The 19,222-nt window shown below is 34.0% G+C and overlaps 1 protein-coding gene across 1 annotated transcript in view; it reads right to left on the reverse strand.

Annotated features, from left to right (window-relative positions):
- Positions 1–19,222, reverse strand: part of ADGRV1 (adhesion G protein-coupled receptor V1) — a 269,849-nt gene that overhangs the window by 192,541 nt on the left and 58,086 nt on the right. The window contains 14 exon segments of the mRNA XM_017729530.1: positions 427–689; positions 1,127–1,268; positions 1,798–1,936; positions 2,561–2,639; positions 5,137–5,230; positions 5,776–5,939; positions 7,419–7,598; positions 8,508–8,607; positions 8,877–9,007; positions 13,324–13,533; positions 14,771–15,582; positions 16,347–16,528; positions 16,725–16,969; positions 17,805–18,020. Coding sequence (XP_017585019.1) covers positions 427–689; positions 1,127–1,268; positions 1,798–1,936; positions 2,561–2,639; positions 5,137–5,230; positions 5,776–5,939; positions 7,419–7,598; positions 8,508–8,607; positions 8,877–9,007; positions 13,324–13,533; positions 14,771–15,582; positions 16,347–16,528; positions 16,725–16,969; positions 17,805–18,020 — 2,957 coding nt within the window.

Genomic DNA, 19,222 nt, shown 5'->3' on the forward strand with positions numbered 1-19,222 from the left:
TTTCAATTTCTAAAACTCTGAAAGCTGTTCAACTTTTGCCTTTGCTGCAGCATACTCTGTTCAGTTCAGGCCACATAAAAGAATGGAACTTTTCATTCCAATGTAATTATTTACAGTAGTAAATTATTACTTCATGTCAAAGTTTGTCTTTCAGCTACATACTAAACACATATGAATAAATGTTCGTATTCATACATCATATTATATACCTATTATATTGTTTTCAGTTTACCTGAGCTATTACAAAGAGGGAAGTATCTACAGCAAAGCATATTCAATTTTTATGCACTCCCACAACTCAGTTTATTCTGAGAATTAAGGAAAACGTAAGAAAAAAATACATGAAAAAACAAACACATTTCTGAAATCTTTCACATAACTTAAAATCAGACTTATTTACTTTTTGGGTTATAACTACCATATTACCTTAAATCTGACTCCCTCTTCCAGCACAATGTATCCTTGAGAAGGGGTCAAATCCACTGATGGCTCTGAAGAATTAATTTCACTTACAAGATATTGAACAGACACCATTCCAAATATTCCCTGAGGAGGTTCTCTAATAATATTTAATACTGCAACACTTTCCATCAGATGGAGAGCTGTTTGCTCTCTTAGGAAGAAGTGATCACTGTTATTGAATGACAAAACTCCATGTCCATCATCATTGGCAAATATAGTAATTGTGGCTTTTGAGAAATAAATAATAGAAACATGCTTTAATTAACATAGTAAAATATAATTGTACACATACACAAATAAATAAATAAATAAATATATACATAAATCCATTCTTTCCTTAATATATGGATATTGCTTTTATTTCCCTGATATTACTGAAGAGAATATGTAAATATTCTGCTTTATCTAGGAAGATCTCTAGAAAGGAATAGTCTAGACTCTCTTATTTAAAAATCCAGCTTTTGCATTTTCTGATTCCTTATTTTACGTATTATTTTGTTAATTTTACATTTTTCACAGGGATGTTTAAGAACTTTTCAAGTGAGTTTAATGATTTAGCATAGAAGGGCGCTGGTGCTTTCTAAAATGTGATTATTCAGAAGAATGAAATTAAAGTGACTGAGATACAATTCTGAAGAGCAAGAACATCAAAACTAAGTTTTACCTGTTGAGTTCTCCCCTAATTCCAGGCCAAATGAGGGATTTGTTAGAATTAACTGGAACTTCTCAACACCTTCAGGAATATCATCATCACAAATCACAACAACAACAGATTTATTCCTTTCTCCATCAGCAAAAAAAAGAGTCTAGCATTGAAACACAGAAAGCATTGAATACTCAACAGCTGATAATGAACACAGAAATTTTAAACAAAGGTATAGCAGAATTGTGTTAAATAGGGAGGAAAGAAGAGGCGAGAAGAGCAGTAATTTCTATGTCCCTTACAAATCAATTGAGAAAGAAGCAAAACAGTTAAATAGTTTAGCACATTGCAGAGTGAGGACAAGCAAGAGCAATTCACTTTGAAAATTCTGTTGTAAAAAATATTAAAACCTACATGAAATCTTATATGCTCTTGTCTAAGCAAAACTGTATTTGAAATAGATGTTTGCAAGTTTACGTGTCTTATATTTTAAAATACTTCAATACTAAAAAAGAAAGAAAGACTAAAATAAGATGACTATATCTATCTCATTCTATTAAGATGATCAGAGCAACTGAAACAAGTTGAGAAATCTAGCTGTTCTAGTGACCATTCTGCAGAATTAATAAGAAGATGCTCTTTTGAGGAAGTTGAAGGAATGAAAACTACTAGATTTAAAATTTGCTTCTTACCCTTGAGATCACATTAAAATCCAAACCCAGCTGTGCCTCCAAATTTTGGGCATAAAAAAATACAGATACATTGCCATAAGATCCTTTGTTTCGGTATGCCATTATTGTCAGATTCCCATGAGATTCATTAACTTCAAAACTAAAACAAAAACCAAGACAAATTCTCAGTGCCCACTGAGCATGCTATTTTAATAAGATTGTAGATAATTGTTATATTTTCACTTAAAATCCTCCCTTCTACATTAAAAGAAAAAGGCACCATTACAGTAAGGCATCATTACCACTGTCTAATGCAACCATTATACCTTTGTTTCTTATCAAAATGGAATTGAGCTATAGTATGTTACCCTTTTCCCCTACTTTTTAGTGGCAGATTAAGCCTGTCTATGAGCATGAATGCCTTCTTCTTAGCTCCTGGAAATCAGAGAAAAAGATCTGGGAGATGCCAATGTGCATGCTTACATGTACGCAGAGGTTGGGGCACTGCATGGAGGCTGGGAGAGTAATGGAAGTTCACAATACCGAAGGACAATAGTGAAAGTAAGTACATGGTAGCATAAGATTTCTGAGTAAACATACTGTAAATGTTGGTTTCTAGTATGGGAATTATCTTTCCAGTTCCACTGAACTGAATGATATGTTGTCATCTCAAAGATGTGATCCTGTTGTTAATAGGAGCTTTTCTGTTAACTGAAAATAAAAATAGCTGGGCAACACTAATCATTAACTTACATAGGCAGCTTTTCAAGGAGACAAGACTTACTTGGTACTTTCCCATTCAACTACTCCACTTACTCCATCATTAGCATCAATAATAATTTGAGAAGCTAAACCTTCCACATCTAAAATGGAAAACAGAACGACATATACGTAAGAACAACAGAGTTCATATTCATTATTTTCAAGAATAATAAAAGCATTTATTTATATCTTTAATAATTTTGTAGGAGAAATACATAATTTTCCATTTCCAAAATGTGGAGGAGAAAATGAAGTGGGCAAGATACTTAGAAAGGCTTAAAGAAAATCTGTCCTTACTAGCTTACTGTAAGAACTGCAACACAGTGCCTTGAATTACCACTCTTACACTTAATGTATCGGGGGGGGGAAAAAAAGGCTAAAAAAATTTTAGAAAAAAAACATGGCACAGAAAAAGTAGAAAATGCAAAAAAGCAAGATTAATTCATCTTCATTGTGTGTTTTTATTATGATGATATTTAATGTTTCGCAGACTGTGCCATTCTGGGTATGGGAGGGAAAATGAGTAAGAAAGAATAAATGATCCAGTATATCATTTCATATTCATGTTTCAGTGCCTGATAATAAACCTTAATGGCAGACACCTCAGATTCTGCTATAAAAACAAAATTATTAATTTCCTTTTAGGTAGTTTAGGTACTGTAAAACATACGTATCTTCAAAATAGCTCTGAAAGATTACTGCATGTATTGCCCTGTGAAAATACTGAATAATAGATTAATGCCAGCAATGTCCACTAATTTCAGGGACCAGAACTTGACAGTCAGAACTTGATTCTTCTGAGAAAATAATGCCTTAATTTGTTCAAACAGCATCACATGACTACTTTAATTTATGTCAATTTACTTTTAATAAAAATTAGAAAGAAATGAAGACTGACAGTTTCTACAAAACAAATTGACTCCACTAAATCTGTAGCAAATATACTATTTTTAGATCCATCAGAAAGATTTCTATCAAATCAGATAAAACTGAACAAAAGTAAAAGATCACTGCCATGAATCCAAATCTGACACTATGAGATAGTGATGAACACCAGCAGCAGCTGCAACACCTCTACAGACAGCAGAAAGGTTTAGAAATCCATAGGGATTACAGTGAACATAGACCTTTCAGCTTTGTAAGTCATGTTTTCCCTTGTTGAGTCATAGTCTGATCAACTCACTTAAGATCTATAATACTTCGCTTTCAACATCAGACCCTTTATTTCATATTTGGCATCCTTCCTCTCCTCTGATGCCCTCCTGCCATTTTACTCCATCTTAAGTCTTTCTTTTATCTATGAAGTTTTCTCATTTTTCTTTCCTCATTCTCAAGTATCAAGATTTTCTTAATTCCTTGCACTTTTGTATTAGAGTTGGGCCTTTCCTTCCACCTTTTCTAAAGGATGGGATGAAGCAAAAGCAACCTACACCACATATTACATGCACATGGCTATGACAGGGACAGCATTTACGATATATTACAGATGCATAAGATTAACTGCACATCAGTATCATGTGCAGAACACCTTCAATATCACTTTCAATATTAGACACCTAGAATTATATTAAAGATTTTCTATGGGGTATGGGATTGCTAAATCCTAAACAAATGCACTGCACTGACAAGGATTTGAATCCTCAATCATACCAAAGAAAATACACAAAAGGGAAAACAAGATTAGAAAATAGTCTGATAACAGAATTAATTGTGACATTTTATAATGAGGAAAAATTTTTGCCTCATAGATTAAAGCTATTATCTGATCATCCTAAATATATCAGCGTCAAATGGTCATGATTCAGACTGCTAACCCCTTATGGCAGAAGGTAAGACTATACTGCACTCAGAACAATTTAACTCAGAAAATCCTTCATACTTTAATGTTACTCTTTTTATGTTTTAAATTTTAAACTCAAGTAATCATAGCTCAGTGTCTACACATCGTCAATCAGGCTTGCAAGTTACCTTTCAGTCTGTAACGAATTAACTCTGTCACTTCAATACGCGTGCAAAGAAAGGGAAAAAGAGTCATAGAAGATGTTAGAAATAATCAGCATAATTAGCAACTGGTGCCACAGGATAACCCAACTGTCTTTAAAGACAATGGCAGCTATGCTGCTGAGTTCAGAAGCAGAATGAGGACCTAAGTAAGCAAACAATAAATGAAGTTCTGTGGAAGAGTAGGAATACAGTAGATCATGACTCCTAAAAGTAAATCTGATGAAGAATAATAAAAAGACACTTTTAAAAGAGTGAGCAAAGGAACTACTTGAATTCTTTGTACATACTTGTTTCCATCATGTACTTGGAAATAAAATCACATTAACATACATTGCCAATGCAACTTTTGAGGTAACTGTGTTCTCCAACTGGTAATTACTAAATAACTCCTCTATGAAAATTGTCTTATAATTTTTACAGGGCTTTAAAAAGTAAGAAGCCAGAGTAATAATGACTATGTTTGATGTTCTACAGTGTTGCAGAACACCCTAGTTGGGAAGTGGCAAGTGGAATAATGATACGCCAGAGTAATATAATGTGCATTCAATTTATATAAAAATAAAATTAAACTTAATTGTTTGTAAGTTGTTTTACCCAGCCTAGGTAGGGAAGAAGTTGAATGGTTCATGATAAGTTCCACTGAAGTTAAATTAACCAAGAAGAATTCTTGCACTTCTGGTACATCATCCTACAAAACACAAATCCAGTATATCCTCTTTTCATTTTCTTAAGAAACAGTCACAGAATTTGCTAAAAAGCCACACACTAGAAGCCTCAAACCTTATAGCAACACTAGAATTAATTTATGTTTCCATTTTCCTCAACACTTTTATAAAAAATGTTTTATCTTGAATGAATTATGAAGCAAGACATTGTATTTAATGGAAAAGACTGTGGTGACACTGAACTAGATGCGAATAAATTTCTGCTCAATTTTAAAGGCGCAAATAGCAACCAGTGATAAAGTAAGAGCCTGTAGCAATGATTTACACTGGTCTGAATATCAGAAAATAAATTATTAATGAGAGAGTTAAATTTCATTTAACTGTAAGTAGCACTGTTTTCTGTTATTATGTGTCCTCTGTGTTTTTATCATTAAAGACAAAACCAGTCTTTCTAACTTAAAATAAAATCGATAGCTTCAAGTAATATAGCTTGCAAGCTTCAGGTCCCCCAATATTCCTTTTCAGTTGTCATACAGATAAGTATAGAGTGAAAGGATATAAAGTTTACCTCTAGAATAGTTACATTTATGGCAGGGGGTGTTTCTCCTTCTTCCAAAATCACTGAGTCAGAAACAGCTACATAATCAGCTCCTGGTTCAGCCAAGGTCCCCTCTGTCTGATTACTTAAGGAGACCAATCCTTGAACTGTGGCATATGTAATATTGATAGCACCTGTTTAAAATGTGACCAAAAATATCCACTTTTTTCAATTCTTATGCAATGCTCACTAGAATAGACAAAGAAAAGAGATTAAATGCTCATTGATAAAATGAAAAGCGTAACTGCAAACCAGAAGGATTAAAACATTAATCTGGAGCCAATGGGACTTATTTCTTTCAGTCCAGACTTTAATGATTTGTCCAACACCACAGGACTCAGAAAGCATTAGGAACCAATGTAATCATATATTTGAGGTGCTGTGGAGTGCAAATATTACATTACATTCCTGGGATATCTAATGTATTATTAATACCAGGTTTGGTGTCAAGGGAAATAGAGCGTTTCAGGAATGACCGATTTCTACAAAAGGCTCTAAGGACAGTGCTAAATGTAGTTTCCTTCCCAGAAAGACTGACATAGATGTTGATAGAGAATAAAAATTAGGGGACACACTGATAAATTTTACTAAAGGAAAAGCTAGACATTTTTTTAATAATAAAGCCACATCTCACTAATCTGCCAGAGTAAGTCAAGCTGTAAATTTAAAGAGAGTGATCCTGGAGATAAAATGACAAATGAAATTCAAAGCTAGTCTGTACGAAATAAAACATCAGGTATAAAAGAAACTTAGTTATAATAAATAATGATGGAGTTCAACTGAGAGATTTTACATTTACAATGGATACTTAGAATAAATTGTTTCCTAAGTAGTGTCTGAAAGGTAATTTAAATACTGATTGACATTAAAAAAGAAATGGGAAACACAGAAATGTCATTAAAATTCCTCTTCAGATTTGTAGTGTGTCCAGATCTTGAATGCTTGTTTCAGCTGATCACTTCACCTCAAAGTAGATAAAAGAAACTAAGAGAAATTACCACTGAGGTCTAACTATAGTCTAAAAATTTAAAGAGAACTTGACTATGCATGTTATCTCTCAATGAAAGTAAAAATACTCAGGAAACAAACACAAGAAAATATTTTGGCACACAATATATTACTGAAGTTAGTACCACTTAATTTCATTTTGAAAGGACAAACTGAACCAAAAAGAGATACAGAATTCTTAGAGGAGGCATAAACTGAATTCAGAGGCAAATTTTTCCATGGGATATTCCTAAACTGTCAGATTCTGGAAGTTTATAGAGGAGATACTGTGGGAATGATAATTCCATACAAGATCCTTTTCTCATGTTTTTTATTTCTTCTGGACAGACTAACACTTCAAGACAGATTTATTAGACATAAAAGTACAACCGTAACAGTCAACTAGCTATGCCACAGCTCCCAGACCCCTTGCTATGGAATTAAATGCTATAGCTTCACTTTTAACAAAAACTTAGTTTCCAAGCCTGCAGTAAGGGGCCTAGAAGTTCTGAAAATATCAATTGTACCCAAGATTTTCCAGAATTTCCAGCCTCCCTGTCATGGTTTTCATTTGTCTAATGATTTTGAAAACAAAATTTAAATTCTCTTGGAGATGTTATACAAACCTAGAGATCCAAATTCTCTGTTAATAAAAAGCTGAACTGTTTTGTTTTCCTCTGGAAGTAAAACTACCCTGGATGGAGAAGCAAAATTCAGTACTCCATGTGGTTCATCACTAGCTTCTACTGTCAGAACAGCTTCATATCCTTGACTGTCCAAAACAGCAGCACCAGAAGGAGAAACACCTGCAAAAGAATCAATGGACTGCAGTTAATAAATTGCTAGGTAAATAAAGTTTTGTCTTCCATTACTGCTATTACTATGTACAAATGACAGGCAGTAACACCGCAAATGAAATCAAACCAAACACATGGCATGCTCAGTGAAGTTGGTGTGGAATGTATACGTAATTGCATTCTATAGAAAACACAGGAACATTCAATCACAACAAGAATTGTATGTGTAATAAGTGTAGAGTTCAAGACTGTATTAAGAAACAAGATAATCGAAAGAGACAGTGTTAAATGTTAACTTTTCTAAACTACTTCTATTGTAAAATAAAAGAGAAAGTTCTTCCAGGAATTCATTACAAAAGTTAAAATTATATTCAACTTCTCAATCATTCCATTAAGAAATCACTACAGGTGTTGCCTTGATGAATAACTGTATTAATTTATACTTATCCTGAAGGATTACAAGAGTAAACAAATTATTAAGGCAAGTTGGCAAGGCACCTATCAGCAACACCACCCATGCCAAGTTAGTTTGGTGTTTAGACACTAACTCCTGTTTAACAAAGGGTATTTCAGAAGGGATGTGGTTTCATGCTTCTTTTGTCATTATAATTTCAATAAAAGAGTAAAATATTCTGACCTCCTCTAATTCAGGGGCAGATCAGAAAGCTTGATAGACAAGATTTTTTACAAAGATAAAAATATCCATTTATTTAATTACACCTGTATGATATATATACTTATATACACAGAAGTATCAAGCCTGTTTCAGTAAAATGTGAATAAATTTTGCATAATTTGCAACATTTTCAATATTCTTAGTCCTACACTTCCAAAATGGATTAATACACACAAAAATATTACACTACTAAATGGCAATTTTAGATATAGCAGATATAGCAGGCTGTAGTTCTGCATTACCTTCTGTTTTGATGTTGTATAGGATGATCCGGTATACTTCTTTTTCTTCTGGAATATGGTCATCCAGCAAGTGAACATACAATGTTGTATTCAATATCCCCTATAAATTTTATTGATAAACTGATTAGTCGTTAGTGTATAGAATACAAGTAATGCCACTCTATCATATGTATTTTAAACAATACTTTTAAGAAATGTCAAGTTAAAATATTGAAAACTATAATAGATCTATATATCTATAAAACTATATATCCCTGCAGATTAATCACATCAAGAGAAAGAAGACTGCTATAAAAGCATACTTGTTTCCTCAGCTCACTTCAAATTACAATACTCTCTTGTAGCCATTAGATTTGCTTATGGACTTACCTCAGGAAAAAAGAGTATTCCAGAATAGTATTCAAAATTTTGTTGTACGTTATGTCCAACTATCTTCCACTCAACAGTAACGTTTCCCAGTCCTGGGGCCGTTCTTACAATATGGAATTGCAATTGTTCTCCTAGGAACAAAGGACAAACCACAAGATTTTGGGCTTTCCTCTTCTACAATTCAACTATTAAAATGAAAACCCAAAAATATGAACCACAGTTGAAGTATTTTTTTTGGAAAACCTTAATATTTTTAATAGTGAGCTTCCAGTAGTTACGTAACACCCTCATTTTTAATATTGAAGCAAAACCCCCACAAATCTAAACTCTTTCCTCCTGGGTTTTTCTGAATTTAGTTAATGCTTGGAAAGAATTATCAAAATATAAAGGAACCTGGTACATATGCATAACTGCTGTCAAAACATGCACAAAAAGAAGAGCAGTATCTGTTTGTCAACTACACACTGAATAAATGTTGTCTACACAGCTTTAACACAGAGTTTTCTACAGCAGCTAACTGGCAAGGAATATACACGTTCCTAATATCTGCACTGCCTTGTGACTTTACATAGTGCATGCAGAAAAATGCTTGTAGTTACCTGCGAGTTCCACTTATGTGACTTTGAATTTACAAATGTTATCAGTGTTAGAAAACATCCAGAAGAAGAATAAAAATTCATAATTTTAAAAGGACAGTATTTAGAAACAAAACATTGATGTTTCATAATTTAAAATTAATTTTTAATAATTGATTATAATTTCAGAGATAATAAGTATCAAATGACAATATGCATCTATAAGAAGTAATTATAGTATCTTTTCCACATTTATAATATTTAACCAAACGGTCACTTAAAGAGTAAACTCTTTAGAAAGCTTTGAAAAACTAAGAAAATTTATATAATTATGACATATTAAATATCTATATACATTTATACAAAATAAATATTTGATGTAACATTAAATATTTTAAATATGGGTATGTAAAATTAATGTATTGTATTAATATGAAATAGATCAGCAGGTAGCATTAGTAAAATTATGCAATACATTCACATTAGAGGACAGATGTTTATTTATAATACATAAGTGTATTCCATCTGTATGTCAACAGCATTTTTCCAGTTCACAGAATGGAAGTTTTCCAGCATATACAGTGTGGAATTAGTTTTCAAGGACATGAATATGCAGAAATTTATAATCTTGAGGTGCTTGGAAATAATAATGTAAACTTAAGTCCATCCTCAACTGACTGAAAATTACTTTCTTAGTATTGCTATAAATTGAACTGAATTTTTTTTGCTCTTGTGAAACTGGGACTAATTCCATGTGTTATGTACACACTTAAAAGCCACCCTACTGACAAACACTAAGCTGTATCTGTGAAAGGGAAAGCAGATGTGGTGTTAGGTTGTTATGTTCATAGTCCATGGCAAACAGAATTGAGCAGCACAGCTACTCTCACTGACTGTGTAACTTAAAGAACACCAAACTGGGATGCTTATCTGGTTATTTTAGCATATTATATTGCAGGACAGTATTGTATATCTAAAACTGGCAGAAAACAATTAATCACTTTCTGGATGTGTTCCCTGATTGGTAAGGAAATATTTGAGAAATGCCAATATATTGGCTACCAATGAGAGAGATATGAACAAACTTAAAAAGACCTTAATATAATAAACTGAAAAAAAAAATTGTGAAGAATTAATATGAAAATTGTATCCACCAATTTTCCAATACGTAGAATTAGTATGTTATCAGTCTCACCATTTCAAACTTCAGTTAAGCCTTGTTTTAAGTTGTCCTACACTAGTTCTAAGAGAACAAAGGAATTCAAAATTCATTGACATCGTAAGAATTCTGCTTCTACTGTCAGATATCTGAAGACAGACTGACAGTTTACAGGCTAATCTGTCACATCATTTAACACTGCCCTGAAATCTGTTCTATCCCATTTGAGAATTCTGCACGTCCATTGCAAACAAATAAATATTTGACAGAATAATAATTTACTATCATCACAGAACACACAATTAAGATGAAGGTTATTTCAATGCAACATTATATAATACAACAAATTTTCACTGAAGGCTGGAAAACACTTTATGATGCAGAATCCTGATACACTGTAATCCAAGCACAAAGATGGAAACCTGAAGTACAATTCATCACAATTTAAAGACCCTCCAGCAGCCAGTTACTGACCCATGTAAAGCTCAGCCAGCTTTACCAAAATATTTGTTATTCCTGTCCAGTAAGAAATACAAACACAAATACAAATTGAGTTCTGAAGATTGAAAGTATTATTAGGTTAATTTCACTATTTTGTCTTTTTTTAAAGTAATATTTTACCATTTTAAATCTTTCTTTAGATTTCTGCTTTTATCAAGAAGAAGAAGGGGACCTCATCCATTCTTCTCTTGTTCCTTATTTCAAGCTGTTGCAGTGTGTTTTCATCTAATTCAGCCATAGCCATACAACTGTTGCATGTTCTGCCTATACTTAAATGCTGCCCTTGCCCTCAATATGGTGATTTTGTGAACTGAATATGCAGGTAACACCAAGACAGCCATGACCCACAGCTGAAGTGTGAAGAAAAGATTTATTCCATTATTTAACTCTTAAAGCAGAGACATATACACTGTTAAGTTTATTCCATATTAGCAGGGCTAAAACTGCCCAGGCCTGAGAGCTATGTTACATATCAAAAGGCCTGGACCATGCACAAATCCTTCACCAGGCTGTGTTTCACCAGCCTTCTTAACTCCCTTTCCCCTTTACAAAGAGATCTAAGTCTGTGGGAAAAGTTTTTAAGTCTTTAACAACATCCTGTTATCTTTTGTGAGAAAATTCCATTCCTCTTCAGTTGACAGCCAACAATCCAGAGCAAACACAAATACCTGAATTTTCTCACACTCATTATTTTCTAACATCTCCCACCTGCAGGGTTGGTCTTTAAGCGAAAAAAAATTCTAAACCAAACTTATTTTTCTCTTTCCTCACCAATCTTCATTTTTTCAACTCTTTCCTCCCCACAGGAATAATAATACGCACAGCTTGAAAATAATATTGAGTTGCTTAACAGAAACTGTTCAATAGTACAATAAATAGAAAAGGTAACACTATTTGGATTTATGTCTGATAATGTTTGCTTTCATAATAAAAAACTTGATAATGAAAGTGAAATAAAACCACTGAAATCATAGGAAGGCCTTAGCTCATCCCCTTTTTTTATCCAAGCGAAACAGTTTGGCTGTTTTTTCTTGCTATAATGCAATGCATTATTTTTCACACACTAAAGGAATTGGAATCAGTTATAGCACTATATGTGTGCTCTACATAGCAGAGTATTTCAGCTCCAAATAAAGCTTTCAGCTTCAGCATGCTATGAATAATATTTAATCAGTGGAAAGTATATAACGTCTTCGTAACCTTGGGGAATGAGATGGTTTGTATTAATTTTTTGGGCTCATTAACAACTGTTCTTAGACTGCCAGACTGCAGCTGGCTTGTCAGGCAGATCAGAACCGCTAATGCAGAGTAATAAAGGATGGAAATTGGGCACACTAGAATGAACACAAACTGTACCTAAATAAAACCCAAAAGCTTATGGTGTCCTTTCATTATGGGAAAAAAACAGACCATGTTCTTTTGAGATAGACTTTTTCTTCCAACAGAAAATTCAGTGCACATATTCCTGGACAGCAAATTTCTGTCCTGTTAGTTTTCTCTACCCATCAGTTTACACATCAGTAAATTTGAAACTGCAATACACTGCGATTCCAGCGAAGGCTAACAAAAGCAGTCACCATTTGTATTATTACTGTCCTATGCAGAACTGTACCAAACCCTAGGTAAAACATGCAACATGCTCTCTTAAACCACTGGTAGACACTAGATATCAAATTCTTATCGCTCTCAAAAGTCATGACTAAGTGATGACATCAAGATGGTCACACTCCTAAAATGATCCACCATAAAAAATATAAAGAGAAACTTTAGAAGATGGAAGATTTTTTTCTATTTTTTTTTCCTGTAGGAATATTTTCCAGATGATTTAAAATTAATTTTAAGATTAGTAATTGGTGTATATGATGGGTGTTATATACAGTTCTGGAATATGGCATAAATGAATGAGAAATGCTAAAAGGAGCTTAGAAATGCAACACCAATAGAAGCAAGGCACAACCTTCAGAAAAAGAAAGGAAAAGAACAGATGATGAAATATAAAATGGTTTTGGAAATGGTCTATTCATCTTTTCCACAGATTTCCTTTAAATGCTATGTTTGCAAGACTTAAAATATAAATAAATGTGTGCTAAGTATGTGGTTATTCTTTGCTGGCATTCTCTGAACAGTGAAATAATCACTGAATCATTATCAACAGAAAGCACAAAGATGGAAGGTCATGTTAAACTGAGTGTGGCCAACACACAGAACCCACCTTCACAACCAATAACAGACCTTCCATCTGTCTGGAAGCTAATGATTCCTGCCACATTGTCACTTGCCAGGATAACCACTGTGACAGTGTCAAAACTGGGCAGAATCCTACTCCCTCCTTCAGTATGCACCAGGCTGATTATGATGCTTTCATTATCCTCTGGCTCTGGATCATCTAAAATGGTCAGTGTGACCATCTTTTTAGTTTCACCTGCAAGTAGAAGAACATATGCATCCTTACATGTTCACATGAAAATCACCTTTTAAAAAGATGTAATCATCTATTCTAGTAGTAAATAATTAACTAATATAGAAAAGGACATGAAGAATCTTTAGTTATTTATCTGTCTAGAAGTTATTGAATGTCATTATGAAAATTTATTCAATTACTAACAAAAAGCTATATTAGGCAATGTAATTAACAAATTATTAAATATACCATGTAGAAATTAATAATGTTAACATAATTTCTGAATGCCTAGAATTCTTATTTGCTTTATAAGTCCTCCAGCTTTCAAATTTTAATTAGAAAAGGGGAATATAATTCTTGTAAAAAGAATTACCAAGTAAATACATTTTCTGATGAACCACATACAGACACAAGTACATGAAATTTGACTATATATTTACTGGGTCAGGAAATGCATAAAGTGGGCTATCATTGTATTAGTTACCTGTCTTCTGGAATATCAAAGAATGACAATGTAAGCAGCAAACAAAATCAATTACCAGTCTCTATAATACATTACAATTTGCAACATAATCCTGTTGGTCAAGGCATGTGCATAACCTATACTCATAATTGTATCAGTTTACCAGATACACATATTTTTTGTTATATTGCCTTTCAAAGTATTTTGAAAATAAATTTTGTAAACTCATAAACACTAATATAATTACATGTTAGATTCCAAATCATTCCTGGAAACCCTTCATTTGAGTTCAGATGATTTAGCAAGTTAAATGAACACTAGAATCTTCACTACACTCCCATAAATTGTTTTCAAAACAACTGTTCAATCATCTCAGACTTTAAAAATATAAAATTCATTTTTCATCTTGCACAGTGCTCAAATAATGCCTGCCATAGACTTTTCTTCTTTGAAATTTTTAAAATATTCTGTTCTGTTACAAAATCAATACAACCTCAGAATCGAAAAAGATCTTTCATCAAAAATTAGTACTGTATTGACTGAAGATAAACAAAAGAGCAATTAGGCCTGATTCTCATTTTCATTATCTTTGATACCACAACTATTTCAGCAACATTATTCCTTAGTTATTTAGTAAAAATGTTACTTTTATCATTCACACTGCAATATTTCTTAAAAAATACTTTAATATTTATACTTTTCATTCTTTTTTTTTTTTTCAGTCTCTGTGTGTGTGTTTGTTTTGTGTTTTCTTTAGTTTTAAACAAGAGAAGCTAGTGCAAAACCTTGCCTCACCTTCAGCAAACACCAGAATCTCACCAACTCCGACAAAATCCAAGTCTGGGGTAGCAGTTCCACCAACAACACACCATTCCACTGCCACCTGTCCCAGGCTGCCTTCTGTCCTATGTATCATTAGCTGCACATTGGCCTGAGGGCGTTCTTCTACTTCAATATACAGACCTTTCTCTGTTGCATTGGGACTTACACTGTAGATCTTAAATACTCCAAAGGCATCCCCATTCATCATTATGATAACTGTGGAAGTATTTGGCTGTCCGATAGTTGGTTGATTTTTTAAGTTGGCTGAGATATTCATTAGTTCAACCTTCAACAGGGATATAGCGAATTTTTCATCCAGCTCTGGCAGGCTGTCAGGGAGTATGGTAACTGTGAGATTTGCAAACTCTTCCCCTTCCTGCATGATGGCCCACTGTCTTGTGATAGATTCATAGTCACTTCCAGCAATGGCTTGTGTGCTAAACAGAGTAGATGTACTGCTGATGTTTTTCTTGTAGGTCCACAATCCTGACATATTAGTTAATAGGCTGATCTCTGTTGTCAGCCAAAGGCAGAGTGGAATCTCAGAGGCACTGGAAAATATAAAGGCTGAACATGCTTTTTCTTTTAGGCACTGAGTTGCACAGGCATGCAGTGGATCACTTGCTGCTGACACATTCACTCTGGTCTTGGATGGCTGGTCAGGAATTCCTTGTACAGGAGACTCATAATAGGCCAGTATATCCTCACCTTGCTCAATGGCAAGAGCTACGATGTCAATCTCAGAAGTGCTGTAAAATATTTGCAGCTGACCGAACCTTCCCCCACTAAAAGACATTAAAATAAAAATGTTATGTTAGCTGGTAAAACATGTCTAATATTCTATATGTTACTGGGTTAAGAATAAAAATGAACAAAATTAACTAACCCCTTCTGAATTGCTGAAAAGTTACAAACAGCTGATTAAAGTGACTTCCCTTGAAGCTAATACCAGAATAACTGAGTAATTCATTTTTTTGGAGAGCAGGTTTGATTGTTTATAGCTTGGATAGCAGTCTGCTAAGTGTGCATGTTTGCAAACATTTGTTTCTGGGAATTAACTTAGTCTTTCTAGGATTGTCAAGGAAGAAAAAGCCTCTGCTGTCTAGCATTGTCATCATTCCTCCGAGGTGTCATATACTTCATGTGCAAAACCTTTTCGTTCTCCTTTTCATTTTGTTCTCCTTTTAGTTTTGTTTTACATCAAACAACATTTGATACGCTTTGTCCTGCAGTTCACATCACAGGAGCAGGCTGGTTTGCAGCTTTAAATGGCTTGACAATTTAACAGTACACAGTGTACACTGAATTCATACCACAAATGTATACTACATTTAAGTACTTTATGTACATTTCTAACAAGCAGACGTAGTTCAAAATCAATGTATATGAAAAAAGAGTTGGCAGATAAGGAAATTGATGCAAGTACTTATACAAGGGCATGACATTTAAAATTATATTTAAAAAAAACCCAACAAAAAAACAAACCAAACCAAAACAACAAAAACAACAAAAAAAAAAGAGATTCAAAATCAGTCAATATTATACAGACCTTCTCCTGACTGATATATTTGCAAGTAAATTTCTTTCTAGTGGCTCCTGAATTCGATATGAGGATTGATGAAAGAATACTGTGCCATAAGGATTATCATTGGCAGGTATAACAATATTTGCCATGCTATCTAACCCGATAGCACCACCGTTGGAGGCCTGAGTTAATTCTACATGGACAATCTCAAAAAGAAAAAAAAAGAAAAACAAATAAGGCAGCTAAACAATTTTTGCCATTTCTAAAAATAATCACAAGCAAAATAAAATCAGAACTTTTTGCAGCTTCCTGCCGTAACATTTCTTGTTTTGATCTGCACACATTTCTTATACAAGTTAAAACTCTAGTACTGTTCAAGAGAGGCATAACTGCTCTACTTACTTCTGCTACTTCTGGAACATCATCAGCCAGGATTTCCAACAGCAACATCTGAATGGCTTCCCCAGCGGCAAAAGTAATATTACCCATGGCAACTTGCAAGTCATCAGCAGCAGGATGTCCATTAATGGTAGCTGCCCACTGAACAGTAACATTACCCAGTGTCCCAGCATTGCGGATTATTGGCAGATTTATGGTTACTGATCCAAATTCAGGCTCCTCCACAGTGAATTCGGTATTCTGAAAAACTGATGTACGCCATAGGGAGATGTAGTGCATTAACAATAAAACCAAAAGTAAATATATCAGTTCCTAAAGTACAGAGTTTTATTTTACTTGATTGCATTTACTTGCACAGGTAAATCCCTTTTAATCAGGTTTAAACCTAAAAGCAAACTTTCAATTCTCATATTTTCATCTACAGAGAAAATTAGCATGAAAATTAAGCCCTCATCCAAAAAGTCTATTCCCCATTCTTTGAGGCTAACCATGAACTGTTTCTAAGGTCTTAGACTATGAAATAAATCAAAACTATTTAACTTGGAACACGTTAAGTAGAAATCACAGAATGGGTCAGATTGGAAGGGACCACTGTAGTTCATCGGGTTCAAGCTCCCTGCTCAAGTAGGGTCATCCCAGAGCACATGGCACAGGAGTGTGTCCAGACAGTTCCTGGACGTTTCCACTGAAGGAGACTCCACAACCTCTCTGGGGAACCTGTTCAACATGCACCATCACCTGCACAGTAAAGAAGGTCTTCCTCACATTCAGGTGAACTTCCTGGGCATCAGTTTCTGTCTGTTGCCTCTTGTTCTACTGCTTGGTGCCATGGATCAGAGCCTCCAAGAGGCTCAATCCTTTTGTTATATTAAGGCCTTTTGTTGTATTAAGGCCATTACTCCTTTATTATATGTTTTAATTCAGTTTATCTTATCTTTAATTCAGTTTATCTTATCTTTTCCTTTACTCTCTACACCCACACTTCTGCTTCTGAATGTTTTTACCCAGTTGCCAAGTAGCAGCTCCCCCACAAATCCCCAGAAAAAAATGTTAGCAGAAGAAAGAAAATATGTACTCCTTTACCAAAGGATCCAAATGGGTCATCAGAAGCCTCAATAGTTATGATTGCCCTCGTCAAAGATCCAAGTAAGGCTCCTCCTGTTGTTTTGTTCAGCAGCGGAACATAGAATGACTCCTCAACTTCAGGATTGATGTCATTAATTATATAAATTGGCACAGCTTTACTTGTTTCCCCTTCTAGTAAGACAACATCTGATGAAGCTACACTGTAGTCCTCACCTAGATTTGTAGATGAAAATGCCCAAAGCAAAAAAAACATAGATAACATCAATGATTTATGGTTCAGTGTGGTGAACATTATCAGTAATACCCATCTTCTCTTTGCTTATACATGCATTCCTCTGTGTTTTTATGGGATCTTTTCCTTTATCTTTAGACCCACACACAACAAAAGGTTTGTTTGCTTTTTTTTTTTTTTTACTTTCCATTGCCTTTTAGATGTCTGGATGGATCAAAGCAAAACTTGGTTTGACCAAAACAGATTAGCACTGCTAGACCAAGAGGTAGTTACAAAAGGTCCATTAGTGTCTGCTGTTTACAAGGCCACACTACCAAGATGTTTCTGTCTTTGATTTATAATTGCTGTCCATCTTTCAAATAGATAAAAGTGAACAGAAGCACCTTGTCAAGGTAGATTTCAGTAAAGGGCATATTTTGTGTGTCAACCTCATTTTAGGCAAACTTGTCTCAACTTTGTCTCAACTGTCTAGGAACTGTTCCTGTATCACAGGAACATCTGTGATACATTAGATCACAGCTCTGCTTCAGAAACTAATTGAAAGCATACTCTGATATAAAGCTAGCTACACATTTAATTTATAACAATCTGTTACATAAAAATTAAAAGTCCTCAGAGCATGCACCATCCACCTATTCAATTTGGACATAGCTGAAATACAGTGCACTCAATTTATAACTGCCTAAGTGGTTTTGATCCTGCAGACTTCATAATTTTTCTCCTTTCTTTATGTACCTTCTCTACAGCAGGGACTAACTGTAGAAGTTTACATTCCATTTTCAGAAGTACAAGTCTCCTTGGGTTTTGATTGATTTTTCCCTGTTTGTTTTACATCTGAGTCCCCAGCTCTCACTTCCTCTTCAATAAGCTCAACTAAGCAGTACATGATGGATTTAAATATGTACATGGGACTAAATCATTATTACATAATACTGCTATGGTATTTCAGGGGTGGGGGTGGGAAGAGGCATTTAAGTTGTGGTGTGCTACTAAGTAAACAAACACCCCAATTCCTTCCCTCATTTCACTTTTAGATTATCCAGTGATGTTGTGTAAACTTTCCCCTAGGTGTTGGATTCATATTTGCTAAGCACAATCAATACCTTACTACTTTATATTTCATACTTGTTATAAAATAGGTTTGAATATATATTAAACTGTTTATATATTTGAATAAATATAT

The sequence above is a fragment of the Corvus brachyrhynchos genome, unplaced genomic scaffold (assembly GCF_000691975.1).
Source record: "Corvus brachyrhynchos isolate BGI_N302 unplaced genomic scaffold, ASM69197v1 scaffold213, whole genome shotgun sequence".
NCBI classification, from domain to species: domain Eukaryota; kingdom Metazoa; phylum Chordata; class Aves; order Passeriformes; family Corvidae; genus Corvus; species Corvus brachyrhynchos.